This window comes from Chinchilla lanigera, unplaced genomic scaffold, assembly GCF_000276665.1.
Source record: "Chinchilla lanigera isolate Chin_1 unplaced genomic scaffold, ChiLan1.0 scaffold00005, whole genome shotgun sequence".
NCBI classification, from domain to species: domain Eukaryota; kingdom Metazoa; phylum Chordata; class Mammalia; order Rodentia; family Chinchillidae; genus Chinchilla; species Chinchilla lanigera.
In genome coordinates, this window is record NW_004955406.1 from 7,795,952 (window position 1) to 7,817,013 (window position 21,062).

Genomic DNA, 21,062 nt, shown 5'->3' on the forward strand with positions numbered 1-21,062 from the left:
CTCTATGACACTCTCCAGTTTGAGAATCATGAACTAAATATTTGTGCATATATATAAGAAATGATGCTCTAACTTCATTGTTTTATTTTTCTAGGTTTAGCACAATAGCATGTGCTCACCATGAATTTTTTTATGAGATCGACAAGTAAGAAATAGTTTTTAAAATAAGCACCTAGCTGTACATTAATGTAATAACATTAGTAGTAATTTACAATCAGTATTTATTCACTGAATTTCTATTGGCATCTATGTGTTCAGCCTGACATTGTGAGGCTGGTTTTAACATTAAGCAAAATGTTTAGACCCTATAATTATCCTTCTCTGAAAAATGCAAGAGAAAGATTTAGTCACTGTCTTCGCCTTCAAAGTAATTGGATAAACAAAGTAAGCCTCATTTACTAGTAAGCCTCATAAACTAGAGGGAACAAATTCCATATTATTCCCTGTAGTTTAAAGAAGACGTACAAGAGTATGGTTTTTTCCTACACCAATTTTCTTTAATTCCACATTCATGTAGTTAGAATTCGTGGATTTAACAGGAAAGTCCCAACATCAACTATTCTACTAACTGAACTTTTATGATATATTTTGCATTTTAATTTTGTGCATATTTTAATAATGTATTTTACTGACAATATAACTAACCAGAATCCAACTTTTGCTTTTGTAAGGCAAAAATCATTATTAAAAAATGTTAAATATTTATTGGTTATCCAAAGTACAGAAAAGCAGTCTCTGATATATTCACCAGTGACTTTGAAAAAGTTGTGACCTGTTCTAACTCTAATTCTAACAATCAGGAATATCCCCCAAAGAGCTGGGATTAAACTGCAAACAATAGAAGGGGTGAACGGGAAAGGTCTGATGGTTGGGTCACTACCTTCCCATGTCTATGTGGCAGCCGGACCTTATGGGAAAGCATGTGAAGTAAGCCTTATCCGTTGTGGTAGGAATGTCCTGAGTTCCTCCCCGGAGCACAGTTAGGACATACGGAACATGAGGCTAGAGTCAAGTCAAATTGGAGAACTGATAAGAAATACCTGAGGGAGAGTGGTACTGAAGGAAAAAACTCTGGTTCATAAAGGGAAGGGATTCTCTAATAGTGAGAAATCTAAATTAGAAGGTAACTGAAGTTTTAAAACACACATCTATTGTTACTGTTTCTAAACACCTCATTTTTTCCTCTGTTAATAGTCTAGGAAGAGGGTCAGGGATATAGCTCAGTGGCACAGCACCTACTCGGCAAGTACGAGGTCATGGGTTCGATTCCTGGTACAAAAAAAAAGTCTGAGGAAAAACTACACTGAAATAGCACAAGAAATGTGGGCTTTATTATCATGTATCTTTCACAGGAGTGAAGCAAGGTTTGCTACCTTGAAAATTTTCATATAATTTCTGAGAATGGTGCCATATTGTCTCAGTGGAGGACAGTAATTTGTACCTTGTTTGTTATTGCAAGAATGTGGTAATATGTATGGAAATATGTGGAAAATGCCTGAAACACAGGAAGCATTCACTAGCTAATAATCATGTTTATGTATGTGGTATTTCTTATACCTCCTTAAACAAAGTCTTGGTCTTAGTATTTAAGTTTGAAAAGAGGAAAAAAATAAATAATGAAGAATATCTTTTTTGTAGGGCATATCTGAGACATCAACCTCCTAAAAACTTGGTAAGAAAATTATAATTTTTGTCAGTGACTCAAATGTATATAATAACTAAAAAACACTTCTCTTTTTCTAGAAAGTAAGGTATGACTGGGAAAAATTTGGTTGCCCACTGAGACTTACTGGCCACGAAAAGTTTCAACCCTTGATTCAATTGTAAGTATGTGCTGGTTAAAATTTTAACTCATTTTAGAAATTTCATAATAGAAGCATAAAAACAAGATTACTCATGCATTTAATAATAAATATTTTTGAGAATTTAGTATATGTAAGTAGTGGTTATGCAAAGTTTGACAAACATAGTCTCTGCATATTGAGGCTGAGGTCCGAGTAGATAAGAGCGTAGGCAGCCCTAATTTTATCCGCCTTAAATATCTCCCCAGGCTTCTATCAGAACCCCTGCCTATATGATAAGAACTACTTTACCCGGTGACCAGACTGCTCTTTGCTTGAACCTATAATAATGAAAGCTTATTTGAAAAGAAACTAGCTTGTTGATAAGCACATTGAAAGGACCTCAAAAATATTATCCCTAATTTAATTCCTACAAAGGAGATCTCACAATTAAAGTATGAATAAAATGCCACAGGGGAGGCTTTTTTCAAAGTAATTCTGTATTTGTTTGCTCCCTTTGTGATGTGTGTGGGGATCAAACCCAGGGCAGAGCCCAGACTAAGCATGCGTTCTATCACCGAGCTCCACCCGCCCCCCGACTTTGTTATGTCATTCTTGGCTTATTCTTATAAAAGTTAAACAGCATGTTATAAACTTTAATGTATAGAAAAAATACAAGAGAGTTAAATGACCCATGCTTCTAAATGTCTTGCTACCATGAACAAATTATGGTGAGTATGCATTTATGTATGTCTGACATATTTATGTATGACATAGTCGTCCAGCGAAGCCGTGGGATAAATCACTGGAAGTAAAGCTTCTGTGTCTAAAACACCAAAACTTTGCTCAAGGTTTCCAGCCATTGACAGCCACTCTGGCTGAAGATGAGGCAGATCTCTCGGGGTGCGCAGGTATAAGAGTAGTGAGTCAGGAGTTCCTGCTACTTTCCTACCAGAGCTGTCACAGTTGGGACCCAGAAGCCTGTGCTTGGAGGATTACATAGCGTGTTTTAAAAGGCAAGAACTAGAAGTGGCTTTCATCACTCCCACCCACATTCCACCATCTGGAATTTAAAGTCACGGCCTCTATCTAACTGCAGCCTGGTCTAGGAAATGTAAATAGGTACAACTCCTGAAACCCAGACTCATTCACTGAAATGTTGTATACCCATGCAGTTTTTCCACTTAAATGTTGAACAAATATATCAAACTGGCCAAAACTGAATTCTTGATCTTCCTCTTAAAACCTGCTTCACCATTTCAATTGATAATAACTCCATGTGTCTGCTTGATCAGTCTAAAACCTTAGAATCTTTCCTGACTCCTCCCTTTCTGATATGCCACATCCAGTCCATCAATATATTCTGTTTGTTCTATCTTGAAGATGTACACAGAGTCCATTCATCACTATTTGAGCTGCTACTGTCCTGAGTCAAGCCATCAAATCTGGATGACCACAGTAGTCTGTTGGTTTCCCTGCTTCTATTCTTGATTATATATATATATAGTAGCAAGGGGGAATTCTTTAAAACAAAGTCATAGCACGTTACTCCTAAACTCAAAATCCTTATCACTGAGTAAAAGCCAAGTCCTGACAACGACTTACAAGGTTCTGTGTGATTCTCTGCTGCTGTTGCCCGGCTCCCACTTGCCATCCGCCAAGCCACATGGTCTCCTTTCTGCTCAGGTAAGTCAAGCCTGCCCCCACCTCAGGGCCGTGCACCTTTGGCCACTCTGCTCTTCCCCCAGAGGTTCACACAGCTGTCCGCTCACTACCCTCAAGACCTGTTCAAATGCTGCTTTCTCTGTGAGCCTTAGACTGACTTTTGTGTTTAAAATTGCAACCCTCCTTGACATCACCTTTTTTGCTCACAGTATTTATGGCCACCTAAGGAAGTACACTTTTATTTATTATTTTCCCGCTACTATTATGTAAGTTCTACAAAGTATTTTTTCCCTATTAGTTACTGCTGTGTCCTCTAGGGCTTAGAACAGTGCCCAGCACATAGGGAACAATCAGTGAACATTTGCTAGATGGCTCCCTGAAGTTTAGGTGGATGGCTGTCCCCACCTGGACGAATAGTAATACCGTCAGGTATGATATGGAGCAGAGACCAAGGTGGCACACGGGTGAGAGGGCTGGCTGAGTTTTAGTCACCTTGAATTTGAGAAGTTTCTCTGGCATCCAGATGGAAATATTCAAGGCAGAGAATGTTAAATTGAAGCATCTGAAGTTCAGCTAAATGACCTGAGTAGAGATATGTTTAGGAGTCCAGAGTAATTGAGGGATATCAAGAATAAATATGAGCCAGGCATGGTGGTGCAGTCTATAAACTCAGCTCTCTGCGAGGCTGAGGAATGAGAGTTATAGGTTTGAGTCCGGCCTGAGCAATTAGCAACTCATCAACATTTTAACTCAAATTGAAAAGTAAAAAGGGCTGGGGATGTAGCTCCGTGCAAAGTCCCCAACTCAATCCCCAGTACTGTAACAACAACAACAATAATAACCGTTGTGAGTGATCAGAAAGACTTGTTGGGGTATCCAGGAACTTCAGATGCCACTCTTCTTCCTAAATCCTGAGTTAAGAGAATAATATGACAAAGGGGTCAGAATATGTGAGCTTACAGTCTCTCATTACTGACAAAAATACATTGGCAGATATGGTGTGCACATGTAGAAAGTGAACGTCCTGCTACTCCTTCGGTAATACTGTGCTAAGGACAGGAAGAATTATCCCACCACGCTCAGGCATTGCTGGTCCTCTGTCGTCTGTCTTGGAGGCTAGGTGAAATGTAGAAACGAAGGCACACAGAAGTACGTGCTATCCTAAATGCAACCAGCTCTAAGAATAAAGATGGAGAAGCAGAGCCAAGAATGCCCAGTTATTCTCTAACTCACCCTTTAAGCCAAGCCATCTCACACAAGGCAAAATGACAGAAAGACAGGGGTAGGCCACATAAAAGGGAGTGTTAAATCAGCAAGGTGCAGTGGTGCACCTCAGCATTCGGGGGGCTGAGGCAGGAGGATTGCTGAGTTTAGGGCCAGCTTGGGCTATACAGTGAGTTCAAGGCCAGCCTGGAATACATAGTGAGACCTTGTCTCAAGAAAAGTGACATGTATTCTTCCTTAATCATATGCAAAAAAAAAAAATATTCTGAGCCAAAGAGTAACCCTGCCAAGACAGTGCACAGGGGCATGTGAATCTAGAAGGTCCAGAAAGAAGATCCAGAGAAATATAAGGACAGAATAGATGATGTGGAATTATAACATCAAAGAGAAAGGGAATTTTGAAGAAAAAAAGGAATGAAAGTCTCAAATTTAGAGATCTTGTAATTAAGCACTGAAAAGTGTCCCTGGATTCGATGTTAGAATATTATTTGTGATCTTTATAAAAGTAGTTCCTATGAAATAGCGAGAACAGAAACCAGATTGCAGGAGATCTGCAGACTGGACCAGAAGCTTGCAAGTAGAAGCAAAATGTAGTTTATACTCTGTGAACTCTTGGTTGGAAAGTAGAGGAAAGAAATAGCGATCTATAATAAAAATACAAAATCACGAGGTTTGTGGGGGTGAGGTTTGTTTATGTGTTTGTTTTTTTAAAAAGGAAAGATAGAGGAGCAAATTTACAGTTTGAAGAAAAGAAAAAAAAGTTTAAAAATGAGTCATTCTGATTAGTAGTATGGCATTAGTAACTGAGCTAAGTCATTTCCCAACCACAATACATACACATGATGCTGGGTAAAATATAGCAAAGATGTTTTATATGCAGCCAGGCTTGGAAGAAAGAAGGAGAGATCTGGAAGCACTTGCTGGAAGTCAAGGGAGAATTCAAAGACACAGCAATGGGCTGTAGCCAGCCTACTGTAGTCTGGGAGTGCTGGTCCGGAGTACTGGAACTTGGCATTGGAAGCTGGGTTTTAAGGGCGCTGTGGAACCAAAAGGCTCTTTCTTCACTCCAGCCAGGACATATGAAGAGTTGCCTAGTCCAAAAAAAGAGAAATTAGAAATCTCTGTTCAATGTCTAGAGAAATAGCAAAGAAAGTGAAAAGCTGCCTGAATTTATGGGCAAAAAAAATTTATGATAATGTGAAATGTCTATCCCAGAACATTATGCAGATGTGGATCTAAAGTTAACATATTTAGTAAGAATACACTAGAGTAACAGAAATGGCTATGTGAAAAATGATGCTTATTGTCGAGTACTCATGGAACCTTGAGACCCCGATAGAAAATTGGAAAAGCAAATCCAGAGGTATAAGATTTCCACTGGAAAAAATCACCACCACCAAAGAATTTAAAATAACAACCTGAATAATCTATGGAGTATGTTTAAATGAATAGCAGGAAAATAATGTGGAAATCATAATAAAATACTATGAAAAGAAAGGAAGGATTTTTTTAAAAGTAGAAATTCTACACATAAAAAGTCATTAAGTTCAAAATTTTAGACATAATTACAAGCCAGATTTGATATAGCTGAAGTCATAATTAATGAGAAAGACAGATATGTGGAAATCAACCAGAATACAATGTAAATAGGTAAAGATACATAAAAAAATAAGAAACTATTGCAGGCAGATAACAAATTCCAACATAAGCCAAATAATTTCCTCCAGAAAAAAAAGTTAGGAAAAAAAAGTGTTGAAAACAGAAAAACAACATTCAATAAAATAAAATATGAAAACTTTCTAGAATTTATTAAAGGCCTGATGACCTAAATCATCATGTTGAAGATTGATATGAAGTCTCAACCCTAAAATGAAACCATAAACACCAAAGAAAATCACATACACTGTTAAGACAGAACAGCTACAATGGAATCTCCTTCCATGGGCATATTTCTCACTGGCAAAAAGAGAATGGAAGTAATAGAACGGTATTTTTATTGAGCTGAGGGAAAGGGGTGTTAATCTTGCATTAAAAATCTAAACACATTTCATTTAAGAATGAAGGAAAAATAGATACATATGCAAATAAGATTTTACATTTCAAAAACCCTTAAGAAAAATTACTGGAGAACTTTTATTCCATAAGAAGGAAAATAAACCCTAAAAAGAAGGAATAAGACACAGGAACCTACAGTTAGAACAGAAATTATAGGGAAATGTGAGGAGTGGCTGAGCCATGGCTGAGCTGGAGGTCAGCGAACTCTTTGGGGCTAGAGCAAGGCCGGCCCTGAGAACACGGAGCTCCAGAGGTGAGCCATGTACACAAGTTGTTGGGACTACAGTAAGGCCAGTCCAGCAGGTGTCTGGCCTTGGTGTTCTCCCCTATTAACTACAGCACAGAGCTTTGAAAATGTTTCACTTTCAGTGTTCTCAGCAAAACACTGAGACCTTGCACTTTTGACTCCACTGTACACTTCCCCCTTTTTACCCAGTATAAATAAAGACACAGAGGTTGGGACGTTGTCACTGCCTCCCCATCAGAGAGGTCAGGCCCCACCTGGTCCCAGATTTCCTTTTAGTATGAGTCTATAGTTCTTCTTAATCTCCCATCACCCCCTCTCAGGATCCAGCTCCCCATGCAGGTCATGGCAAAATGTAATCAAAGATGAACTATCGGAACAAGAAGAGTAGTGAATACCTTTGATGCATGAGAAATCAGGGCAGAAGTGGAGTGTTACCTAACACGTCAAACGGGAACAAGATGATTAGAGTTAAATTGTTCTGGAATCATCATGTTGTTCAGGAGTACAATAAAGACTTTTTAAAGTGAAATGATCAGTAAAAGAATAGTAAGAAGAACTGAGTGGGTAGAAAGGAAATCTTGATATGGAGATAGGTTGCTAGAAGTGTACCACCTACTGGGAATCACTTGATAGCACCTTTTTGCTTCCAGTTCTTCTAGAATAATCAACCAAATGTTAGAGGCCAACTCCAGAGGAACAATCAGATCAGTGAGGCTTAGTGTCCAGTTCAACTGCACTGTCCCAAAACACAGCTGCTGGGCTGGGGATTTAGCTCAGCGGCAAAGCGCCTGCCTGGCAAGCACAAGGTCGTGAGTTCGGTTCCCGGTACCGGAGAAAAACAAAAACAAAACAAAACCAAAACACAGCTGCTATCAGGGAATTCAATCAGCTGTTCATCAGAAGTGGATTTGGGTGCTAATAAATTAGCTTTGCAAATCAGGCAAACTTTGATTAAGCTGTGCAAATCAGTGGAAGCAGTGGTCCCTGGGAAGTTACTTCCTCCAAGATCGGTGAGGCCCCAGATGTTAAAGTGCTCAAACACAGGCGGTAAGAGACATGGCTAATACAAAGCACTGTCCATAAAAGTTGAGCCGAGTGAACCTGAAGATCAACAGAAGGGTCTCTTCAATTCCAAAAGTAGAGCCTCAGTAGCAGAGAAGTTTTCAAGTGTTGGCAAGTTAGTTGCCAACTACTGATATTTCTGAATTTCTCAGGTTTAATTAGTATTCTATTCTACTCTAATGAAAATAATTATTTAATGTTTACATAGGCGACTGCTTCTGTCGCACATTCTTGGTGAAATAAAACACTGTCAAAGATCATTACAAACCGGGCGTGGTGGCACACGCCTGTAATCCCAGCACTCAGGAGACTGAGGCAGAAGGATCACTGCAAGTGCGAGGCCAACCTGGGCTACAAAGTGAGCTCAAGGCCAGCCTGAACTGCATAGTGAGACCCTGTCTCAAAAAAAAAAAAAAAAAAATCATTACAAATCCAGAAATTACGTGTCATGCAATGTATCTTTATTGCCCATAGGTGGCACTGTAGTTCATTGCTCTTGCAAGAGTCAAAAATTCCAGCCCACATGGTACAATTAATGTGGTTTTTTTAAGTAAAACATATGGCTGAGCTACTTCGTTGAAGATAACAGTATGTAATGTGGTAACCATTGTTAATTCCTATCATTTTGTTTTGAGGTCATGTATCGTTTTTGTTGTTTTTGTGTTGTGATTTTGTCTTCATCGTTTTGTTAGTCTTTTTTAATTTTTAAGATAAAAAATGGCTTTGCAACAACTCTTAATAATTCAAGAATCTCATAATTTTCAAAATATGCTATCAAAAGTCTGCTCCTTCCAAGGCTGCTAGTATTAGAGCTTTGCTAATCCTAACCCAAATCTCAAAACTGTGTGTGTGTGTGTGTGTGTGTGTGTGTGTGTGTATGTCTGTGTCCACACATTCTTCTGTGATGAGAGGGTCCCATGTGCTCATTAGAGTTTTAGAATTCTCCGTGGTAGTCCGTCACCAAGAGGCGAAGCACCCGTTCTCTAATTCCAAGTCAGTCATGCCTATTTGAGTATTGACCATCTGCATTCATCTCTTCATAATTTATCAAAACTAATTAACGTGAAAGTGAAAGTAGCTCCTCAGACACCACTTTTTGACCCTTAAAGTATTTTCTGCCCAATATTCAAGAATGGTACAGTAACAGCTTCCTATAACCGTGCCTGTATAGTAGCAGGTTTCACAGCCTGCAAAGCAGATCCAGCAACTGCAAGGTAAAGCAGAGATCTGGGCGGGGAATGAGGAGACACTGGCAAAGACCTCTGATGTTTTGTGAATCACCACAAAGCTACCAGGAGAGAAATTATATCAAAAAGTGGAGCAAGAGTCAGCAGCCTAGAAACAAGTGCCGGAGACCATGGCCCTAAGTGAAATTCCACCCAGTGGGAGTGGGAGATTTCATTCAGAAATATAAGTAATAACTGATGGAGCGGGAAGCCAGGTGGCTGTTCTCACAGTCGTGAGGCCCAGAAAGCCGGAGTGTGACTCTATCCATAACTGAACCTTAGCTGTGGTCTCAAGTTCCTATTTTTATATGACAGCAGGAAAAAAATAATACAAAGTACCCCGTCTCGCTGAAAATTCACTGGGTCTGGGGAAATACTCTGGCTCAGGGGAGCTCTGCACTTGGTCCCAGCATTGGGCGGGGTGTCCTGTCCACCCTGGGCTCTGCTGACCCCTCTGCTGTTGGTGGGAAGCCGAGGCCGCCTCCACATCCCGCCCCCCGACCACGCGTGCTCTCAGACAGTAACCGTGCCCCAGCCCCACCCGCTCTCACCAGTACTGCGTATCCTCTGACTCAGCCGCATCTGCAGCTGGTCCTCCTGGGATACCTACAGCGTCTCAGTTCTCCTCACAGGAGTTCTGTGGGTTCACTCTCTGGTGCATAAAAGGCAACCGATGAACATTCGCTGATTAAATGACACCGGGGGACTCTTCTCTGTCCCCTCCTCCATTCATCACATTTTTCCGTCTTTCTCCCAACCGGAGACCATGGCAGGAGCCCTCAGCTCCCTTCACCGATGTGCGGGCCTGTCAAAGCGAAGAGAACTTATGGTTTCAATTTTATACTTCATTGCTAGGCCTTACTCTATTCATCTGCCAAAACAGGCCTATGGAGCAGGTGTTGTTATTTTACAGATAAGAAAATTGAGGCTTGAAGAGTTGAAGTAATTTCCCCAGGGTGATGAAGTTAACAAGGGATAAAAACAGAATTCAAGCCTGACCCCATCTAACTCGAACACTATCACTCTTAGTTCTTCTATTCTATACTAAACTATTATTTTGGGGTTTGATCTTTCCTTTAGATTTGATGACAGTGGCCACATTGAAGATGTGGCAGTAAATTTCATACTGTGGGAAATCCATGGCAGGAATGATTATAGTTACAACAACAGCATGAAGCAGGTATGGTGTCTTTGAATTTAAACAGAATTTAGCGTGAAATTAGGCATGGCTTTCTATTTTAAAACTATACATAAAGTATCTAAGGAAAATAGAACCAAGAAGATAGAAAACACCTATCACTTCTATATTAAGTTACATGACTACTGAAATTCATTGATGAAAAATGAATGCATTGTCACATAACACAGACATAAAGACATAAAGTCAAAAAAATCAAATAATGTTTGTAGTAGGACGATGCAATTATATGTGAGCATTTTCTTTTTCCTCCAAACTGTACTTAAACCGGGCATGATGGCGCACACCTGTAATCCCAGCACTCGGGAGGCTGAGGCAGGAGGATTGTTGGGAGTTTGAGACCAGTCTGGGCTACAAAGTGAGCTCAAGGCCAGCCTGAACTGCATAGTGAGACCCTGTCTCAAAAAAGACAAAAAAAAAAAACAAAAACAAAACTGTACTTAATATTTATTTATGGGTCTGCCTTATTGCATTTATGCTAAACCCTATAGACACTTTTTAGGCTATGTGACCTCTGCAGCCTTTGACCTTTCTGATCTTGGCTTCGATGTCTCTGCACGCTCCTAGTTCTCTTCCATCCTCCATTACCAGTCCATCTAGGGCCCCTAGGTGAATCCTTCTTACTCTGTCCTTTCGCTTTGTAGGACACAACAGGAAGAAGGCCCCCTGATCACCACACATCACCTCCCTGTCTGTCCTTGACAGCCTCCCGCCGTGCTGGAGCCTCTTTAGACGTTATCAGAGTTGATTCCTGAGGTTCTCCATGAATTTTAGGTTCAAACAAAACCAGTGCTGACTCTTTCCAAAGTGACATTCTTCTCTACCAGAAATGTTAATTATGCAAGAGGCACAGCTCACTTTGATGGCAACCAGGAGAACTGAGTTCCATTTGCCATTTCCCAGAGTACTGCAAGAACTCGTTGCCTTTCAATTATGTAACCGAAGAAATCTATCCCAGAACCTCCTCTGTACTTGTCCAGCGCCCGTTACAGTGCGTAAGTCCTCCGATCTGCTTCCTCTTCACAGCCGTATCCCTAACGACTGCATCCTTCTTCTACCTTGCTGCAGACTCCCATGACCCTCTTCTCCCTCAAGCCTTTCTATTACACTTTATAGCTAAATGTCCCTACGTCCTTCTTCAATAAATTTCCTGAGAGGACGTACCTGTCCCTGCAGTGCTATCAAACCAAGGGTATACATCCGCTCACCCCACATGTTTAACAATGAGATGTGGGGTTTATGTTCTCCCTAATCCGCAGTACCATGTAGATCTGTTGCAGCAAACGTGCTTATTTAATTGAGTCACCAGCAGAGGCCAATGCAGAGACAAGCAAGTTTATTAGCTCGCGGGGGCAGGCACCCAGTACATGACCAAGCACCGACCCTGAAGGGCAGGAGGAGAGAATAGTGACACAGTTCTAGTTCCGAGTCTAGTTCTAGGTCTAGGAGAACTGATATGATTTGGTGTAGCTATAAAAAATACTCCTACAAAGCATGGGCTTAGCTTGTGACAAAGAAACAGGGGTGTTTGACATTTTACATAGGGAACAAGCAGTGTTATGACAAAGCATGGGGTGGTCCCGGGTTAAGTAACTATGACAACATTTACAAGAAACAGATTTAAGGAAACAGAAACTTAAACTCTAAGGCGGTGCCTGAATACAACATGGCGTCGGTTTGGGTTTTTTTCCCACTTCAGATCAGTATCTCTCCACACTTCAATAAAACTTTCATTTAAAGCTCCTACTAGCTAGTTGATATCTCTTCCATTCCTACTTGTTAACCCCCTGTACCTGGAACTTGGTCATTTTTCCTCATGATTTGAAAATAATTATAGATGGCTTCTGAATTCTGTGATCCATCACAGAGTGCTATGCTGGGAAGGTTTCTAAACAGGGACAGCACTTCCCAGACACACATGCATCTCGGTGGGGCCCTACGACTGGTGCACATGACTAGAATGTGAGCTGAAGTTATATGTGTCATTTCCAGATGAGGAACCTAAGAAGGAATTCTCCTGACTCTGTTTCCCATCTCTCCTCCTGTCAGCGTGTTACAGGACAATTCAGGATAGAATAGATGAGAGGCTGGTGAAAATGATACAGTGAAAGAAATTCAAGCAACCTCTAGATAGAAAAATCCTGGGCTCCTAATTCATTTCTTTCTTTTTTTTTTCCGGTACCGGGAATCGAACTCACGACCTCACGCTTGCCAGGCAGGCACTGTGCTGCTGAGCTAAATCCCCAGCCCTCTAATTCATTTCTTAAAGGACAGTCACCCATACAAATCATCTAATCAGGAACATTTGCATTAGACTATGTGTAATCAAGAATTAAATTTTTATTGTGTGAATCCCCTGAGAGTTGCGATTTATTACTGTAACACTGCAGAGACTACCTTGACTAATACAGTTCCTACTAATAAACTGCATTTAAATTCAAACATACCTGCTCAACTCCTAATCCTTTAGCTCTCTCCTTGTTATTTCCACTATTCCTCGGTACCTTACTTTTTCTCTTATAACCTAGGCCTTTGTTATGTTGTCCATTCTCATCTCTCCTTCTCTACCTAGCCTGTTTTCCTCCACCTCTTTTCCTGTCCAGCTTAAACTCTATGGTAAATCTTTTTGCTATAGTCTTGCTAGTGTGTATATCTCACCTTCCCAGGGATTGTTCTAGGTCAGACATTGTTATGGCAACTTTAAGCACCGCAGCAGTGTGCCTGGAGCCAGGCAGAAAGTGTACATGATCTCGTCCTTTCCCACATTGTGTTTTGTTTCTTCAGTTTGCCTCTACTGTTAATTTCCTGTCAGATACCTCTTGTTTCCAGGGACCTACTACTCTCCTTTTTTTCTTCTCTAAATTGTTGCTTTCTACTGTTTGGATTCTGAATCTTGGAGAGGTTAAGTTGTCACTCACCACTCTGCCATTTTTTCCTTCCGCTGGCCTGAGATTTTTTAAAAGAATATTTGTCAGATAAAAGTTCAGTTCACCAAGAATATGATAACAATTACAATTAGGGTACAAATTTTTAATTTATAATTATATAGCTTTAAAACATAAACAGAAAGTTGAGATAACTAGAAATAGAAAAATCCACAGCCATAATAAAAATAATTCAACATACTAACAAAATAAAGGAAAACAGACATAATATTATTATAATAATTGATGAAAGTTTTTTGGTCAGGAACTTAGTATCTGTGCATATTATTTCTAAGTAAAATATAGAAAAGTATAAATAAACAATAACTTCTTTAGCCTAATAAAATATAGATACAAAAAGTTTTTAGCAAACATAAGTGGTGAAAATTTGCAAGGCTTCCCTCTGAAATTAGGAAACAAGGGTAACTGTTTATCACCATTTTGATCCAACATCATTGCTGGGGATCCTTGTAAAACACAAAGAATAAGCAATAAATATAAAAAAGGTATAAGAGTGGAAAATATTCACATTGTTCGACACAATTGTCGTGTGAAACAATTAAAATTAATGAGTTTAAGAAGTTCTCTCAGTCGGGTGTGGTGGTGCACACCTGTAATCCTAGCACTCGGGAGGCTGAGGCAGGAGGATCATTGCGAGTTCAAGACCAGCCTGGGCTACAGAGTGAGCTCAAGTCCACCCTGAACTGCATAGCAAGACCCTATCTCAAAAAGACAAAAAAAAAAAAAAGTTCTCTCAATACAAGGTCAGTGTACAAAAGTCGATTGTTCCTGTGTATTGCAGCAAACATTTATATAATGCAAGTTTTAAGAATATAAAATTTTCAGTGACACCAAAATATATTAATACTTGGAAATACATGGATGTGAAACCTTCTCCATAGCTATATAAATGCATTCTTTTCACAGAGCGGTTGTTTAAATGAAGCCCAGACGTGGAAGACCATGATCGAGCTGCATAAGGACCTCCCATTAGAAGATGTCTGGGGGCCGGAGGTAAGAACCACATTGCCGGGGCTGGGGATTTAGCTCAGTGGCACAGTGCCTGCCTGGCAAGCGCAAGGTCATGAGTTCGATTCCCAGTACCGGGGGAAAAAAAAAAAAAAAAGAACCACATTGCCTCGCACACTGCCCCTGTGGAATTACGAACTTGGCGTTCTGGTATTAACAAAAGCTTGAGGGAAACACCTGGGACTGAAATATCTTTTGGTAAATCAAATCTTATTTTTAAATTGATAATTACCAAAAATGGTTCATCTTCATTTCTGTGTGTGGATTCTTGCTATCAAATTAATTTTCACTGCAAAATACCTAGTTTGAAGATTATTAAAGCTCTGATAAACATGTAAAAGTGTTTAAAGTGAGTCTTATAAAAGACTACCTATCTCTCTTACTTCATTTATTTTATTTATTTTTTCTTAGTGCTGGAACAGACTTTACTTAAAAATCAAGTAGTCAACAAAGATTTCCCTGGGGATGCCCATAAGAGCCACTGTCTAAGAGGGCACATACCTCCCTTCCCTATTTTCTTTAGTATCGTACTCCTCTCACACATTAAATAGCCTGCTTTTTAATCTTATTTGTTATCTGGCTCCCCAACTAAAATATAAGCTCCAAGAGGAAAGGGAATTTTGTTTATTTTTTTTCACTGCTGCAACCCCAGCATCTAACCCATAGGTGCTCAACATATATTTATAGAAAGAATTAAATAACTCTAGATTCCTCACCTATTATGAAGACGAGTATTCTACTGCTCTAAAATTAAGGAATTAAACTAGCAATGGGATCAGTTCAAACTGAACTCACTCTCCTGACTCTTTGTTGAAGGATACCCACAAGTGTGGAGTTGAGGAAGGATATAAATGACACTGTCTCTATCCCTGGATCTTACAAAGGTCGCCTAGATGTTCTTAGATTCTGTGAAAACATGAGAGCACGTTTCAAGGAAGCAGTGAGCCAGCTGGGAAAAGAGCAACCACAGAGTTTGATTCAGTCAGTATGAAACAGTACATGGGCCTCTCTACTGTACACCAGAATCACCTGGAGGGCTTGTTAAAGCAGATTGCTGGCCTTCCCACCACAGTTTCTGATTCAGCCAGTTCGAGGTGGGGTCCAACATCTGCATTTTGTACAAGTTCCCAGGTAATGCTAATACTGCTGGGGATCCACTGAAAGAATAGTTTACAATCTAGAAAGATTTTGGAGGGCACACTCCAGGCCCTAAGTGTTCTGTTCTACCACCTGAGAAACAAAGCCCACCACAAAAAGGGTGAATTTAATCTTGAGTGTGGATAGCAGAGAAAGTAGGCACTCGCAAAGAATTGTTATGTCCTGCTGAGTAAGGTTGCTCTTACAGAAGGGCGTCAAAGTGCATTACGATGACAATCACGAAGATACATGCCTTGCTGCTGAAATATAAAATGAAATAGACGGCCTTCCAGTTCTTGAAGATGCACTGATTGCTCTGCAGTCCCGATTCTGCAAGGATGAATGATGCTTGCAGAAAAGACCTCAGAAGTAGCTCTGAGCACTGTAAATTCTCAAGGAAGAAAAAAACCTGAAAGACTCATCTGTAAAAGTGGCATCTTCCAAGTTAGTGTTGGAGATTAAGCAGCAGTGGCAGGGGGTTGGGGATTTAGCTCAGCGGCACAGTGCCTGCCTGGCAAGCACAAGGTTGTGAGTTCGATTCCCAGTACCAGAAAAAAAAACCAAAAACCAAAAAACAAAAAAAAAAAAAACAAAGGCAGAACACAGGGACTAAGTGACTGGCTATATATATATATATATATAATACAAGATGGGGGATTGAAACCTCTGGATAAGCTGAAAATACTAGACTGAGAAATCCTTAGGTAGAATGGAATATAATTCATAAGATTAGGGGAGATTTGTTTTCTCAGAGACTAGATGACTTGATCAAATGATGGTTTGCAAATGAAAAAGAAGGAAGAAAAGACAATAATCAGAGGAGTCCAATAATACACAGGGAAATATCAGATGTGACACAAAAAGAGGCGTAGTAGTAGGTAGGTACCATCATTCGTGTTAGGAGATAACAAAGCCAGAAACTATAAACAATATTAACATTCCCAAATGCCTGCATACCGAAGAATACATGTAATGATACAAGGTGAGTAACTCCTTTTTGTCAGTGCTTTGTTGTGAGGATGTATGTCCCGTTCCTGTACATATCCAACAAATATCATGGATTTTTTCAGTTAAGCGCATGGTCCCATACATTAACTAACCTGGTGGGACAAGGAGTTTCATAATCCAGTGTTGACTTAAAAGATCCCTTTACCAAAATACATGTTTTCTATTTTAAGTTAATATACATAAAAAATGAGCCTCTTGTTTTTCATTAGTTTATACCCAGCATATTATCTTCTAAATTTCCTAGAGATTAAAGTAGTAGATAGGCAGACAAAGGTGAGAAATAGTAGATGTAGACTTTTTTGTGTGTGTGTTTCAATAATCTTATTGAAAGGTATATTTCTTAGTACCAAACATAATGGTAGTTGGTTAAGTTACCTCTGCCAACTGAAAGTTAATACTGATGTCTTCAAAATATTGAAATATATCAGCCTTTTGGTAAAACTAAAGTTATCTATAAAACATAGTTTACAAAAAGTTAAAAGTAGAATGTACAATGGTTCTTTGGTTTACTTTTCACTGCTTGTTTATCTACACGACGTCAAAATTGGTTACATCCATAACTCAGGCTTTAGGCCTCACTGAGCTGCTGTTTACAATGCTAACTATATATACATCTCTTTACATTCACTGGCTCACATGGAGAATTCCAAACACTAACTCAGCGATTTCATAATTATGGAGGTGCCTACTTACTTTTCTTAAAACGCAGTATAGAAATTTGTGAAAGTATATTCTATTCCTCAAAAAAAACTAGAAGAATGGCAGTAGTAGTAGGTAAGTACCATCTAATTGTTATAGAAACAATTCAGAGTAAAGCTTGGAGTGCTTTATCTAGCCAGAACTTAGGGTAAGGCAACTTTTCAGAGTAATAATTGATTCTGAGTTACTACGTAATACAATAGAACATTTTTTTAATGGAACTAGACTGAGGAAGTAAACTCTATACAGAAATTTTTATCACTGATACAAACATAACCTGTTTTTTTAGAAGAAATATTAAAGACAACTCAATGAATAGGCCAGACTTACTAGGTCTGTGTTTTGGCTTAATAAAAAAGTCTTTAAATTTAAATGCAATTCCCATATAGCAATAACATTCTCATCTCTGAATTATATTATTACTTGCATTATGGGTGTTGAAAAACCATTACATTATCTAGAAGTTAACCCTTATTATGCCTTAAAAAAGTGTATGTATGAAATGTTGGTTTTTATGTAAATCTTGTAATTTAAAATTTAACATTTAAATTAAGTAGATTACCATTTTCAGTATCACCTAAATATAATATATTGATCCAATATAGAAAGTTAGGTTAATGTTTAAAATGAAGATTCACAGTTCACCTTTTCAGGCTTGTATTAAGTATTTCACATTTATGCCTTTAGCTTTACAGATGCATTCAAAGCTAAACAATCCTACTTATAGCACTATATTACATAGTTTTACCAAGTTGTAGAACATCATACTAATCTAGTTGTGATATCTTGAGGCTTCATAATCTAAATACATTATAACATTATGGAATCCATAGTTCCGGGTTGTGGAAAAGGCTTTGAAGAAATGTTTTTTGTTGATGAAATAATACTATTTATGTAAAGAACCAAAAACCCTAACTTACTAAAAGCTAGTCTAAATACGACTAGCTATTAAAAGTATCAAATTTTTCATACCTAAGTTTCATAATCGTATGTAGATGTGTTAAATGTTGACATTTTGTTTTGAGTAGGAATAGACAAATCATTACTGTAAGTTAATAAATTTAGATGGCAAGAACATATAGAATATTTTTATGAATATAATTACTTTGTACTATTCTGATTGCAGTAGCAGTATATTGATACATATTGCCAGTTTTCAGACACTCAACAGATCTAAATGTAGACTTTTAAAATAATTGCATTTCATCAAGACGCATAGCAATATTTCATTAAATTGAATAAAACCAAGAGTTTAGGGATGGTTCTTATGATTAACATATATAAGCATAACTATGGAATGATTAACTTATATAAAATAAATGACCTGCTAGTAAAGGAAAAAGGGAAATTTTCCGTGTGAAGGCAGTATTCACCTTTAAAAAAAAAACAACACAAGCCAGAGGGTAAATACTGAAGTATATATAAATAAGGATTAAAAAATGAACTAGGGAAGAGATTGTTGTATAATCAGAGATTACACAGTCAAATAGAGGAATTACATCATGCATTCCTGATTACCTCCCAAACCTAATACACAGAGTTAAGATAGAACATTGTACACACAACAGCATTGCATTTGCAAACATTAAAATGTGAGGAGAATAAGGAAATAGTACCACCAAGTAAATCCAGTGTCTGTTACTTATTCAAAGGCTATAGAAAGACTTTGGCTACCTGAACAGCATGATCCAGGACAGATGAAAGTGCAAGCTTCTATAGACAAAGATGTACCAGGAGCTTAGCTGTAGATGAGGGGTGAGGATCACATCATTGTTGTGGTGCAACCCTATTATATTGGACTGGAATCATTTTGCACATAGGCCAGTCTGGGCAGTTGCCCTGCAATTGCCTTCTCTATGGCAAAACTACAGATTGACACTCTTTTTTGACTGTCAGCCAACCCTTAGAATAACTAACCCTCATTTGTACACATTGAGGCTGCTAGTCCTAGGTTCCTACTCCCGAACCTAGTCTTTTCACAAACTAAGGACCTGCTGTCCTGTGTGCAGTGTCCCTTCAGAAATTCTTCTCTGAATGATTACATCTGGTATTAGGTATGCCAAGCGCCATCAGTTCACAGCGCCAGACCTCCTCAGCTCGGCACAGGTTATTCACATCATGTTCTCGGGGCTTCCGCAGCTTACACCTCCCTGTGCATAAGCCAAGTCCTTAAGTCACCCAGCCTGCTTCCTTGGAGTTTCCTTCCATGAATGGATCGCCACCACATAGGGTGGGGGTGGCATAAAACGTTTGTATCCTTTACAATGAGTAACTGAAGCCAGAAGATGTATAACAAGTCTGTTTCACTCACAAATTTCCTTAGCCCAATATGTACAACCCAATGTTGCTCCTCTTGTGAGCTCCTCCTTCATTGTACACCCTTTCGTGCTTTCCCCAGAGCTCTGCCCCTGATTATTACTAACTTCATTTGGTCTTTCATGTCACACTATCATTAGCATGAGGAAGGGAACCACAGCCAAGGCAAGCAGCCAGTGGTACACACATAGCTGAGCATTGGCTGGCTCGTCTTTACCATTTAATCAAGCTGTGCTCTTGGCTGAATTCATACTTGTAGCTATCAGAATATAAATGATAAGCAGCCTCTTCCTCCTCCTCTTGATGGTCTGTACATTTACTTTTTTGGGGGGCAGTACTGGGAATCAACTCAGGACCTTGTTCTTGCCAGGCAGGTGCTGTGCTGCTGAGCTATCTCCTCGGCCCTTGTACATTTACTCTTAACTCACTGACTTAACTTGCATTTCTGCCATAGATGCATTTTAGTTTATAATTTTATTATTCCACACAATTCTTCTTCAACTTGGCTAGAGCACTGCTACAGTGATGAGTTCCTTTTAAACATTCCTCCCATTGTTGCCTCTCTTCACTAATAATTGAAATTCTTCGGAAAGAAATTTGGTAGAACTCAGATTTGAGCTGCCCCACCCTGACCCCAGCTATATCCTGGAGTAGAGAGAGAAAGAATGTGTGCCTGCCTGCTTCTGTAATGAAAGGTGTAGACTGGAATTACCTTCTCATTCTGATGTCATCAAAAAGGAATCAGAGTTCTCTTGACAATGGTAATGCACTCTGGGCAGACCAAAAAAGCAGCATATATATCCATAAAATTCTCATTTCATTCAAGTTGTGTATGGAATTAGCTGCAGCCTTTCATGAGAGTTTCATCCCCTTGAAGAAATGAAGAATAATTGGCTGTTGGAATGGACATAATAGTAAGTAGGGCAAGTGTCCATTCCTCACATTTTGTGACATCCAGTGCAGTGAGAGCAGGCATAACGAGAATTGTACTTCACGCTTCAATAAAAGTTTCCAAAAATTTCAGAGAAAACCTTCTGGATGGTTTGGTCAGTAGAAAGGTCTCCAGAGAAACTAGGGCATGATTGCCTAGCATACCAAATAGCACCCTCGGCAAGTTTTTGAGTGGAGAGATAGAACTAACCCAAAAGATCTATTACCAGAGCTTATTCAGTGTGGGTCCAGAGCAAGAGGTAGCAGGTACAGAGAGTACAGGAAACTCTTGAATATTGAAAAAGCAAACTAGTTTGACACTGAAAATTAAAACTCAACAGTAAGTCAACAAATATACCTCCCACTGTATGCCAGACTGGAGATACAGCAGTAAATAATAAGCTTCTTTAAAAAAAACAACAACAACAACAAACCAAGTATGGTGGCACATGCCTGTAATCCCAGCACTTGGGAGGCTGATGCAGGTGGATCACCACAAGTTCGAAGCCAGCCTGGGCTACATAGCAAGACCCTGTTTCAAAAAACAAAACAAGAATAATG

The 21,062-nt window shown here is 39.2% G+C and overlaps 1 protein-coding gene across 6 annotated transcripts in view; it reads left to right on the plus strand.

Moving 5' to 3' along the window:
* LOC102005994 (chromosome unknown open reading frame, human C1orf101) overlaps positions 1-21,062 on the plus strand; it is a 144,560-nt gene that overhangs the window by 79,121 nt on the left and 44,377 nt on the right. For all 6 annotated transcript variants that reach the window (XM_013520373.1, XM_013520364.1, XM_005374775.1 and 3 more), the window contains 5 exons: positions 95-145; positions 1,639-1,672; positions 1,744-1,823; positions 10,341-10,440; positions 14,310-14,396. In XM_013520373.1, the coding sequence (XP_013375827.1) occupies positions 95-145; positions 1,639-1,672; positions 1,744-1,823; positions 10,341-10,440; positions 14,310-14,396 (352 nt within the window). The remainder of the gene's footprint in view (positions 1-94; positions 146-1,638; positions 1,673-1,743; positions 1,824-10,340; positions 10,441-14,309; positions 14,397-21,062) is intronic.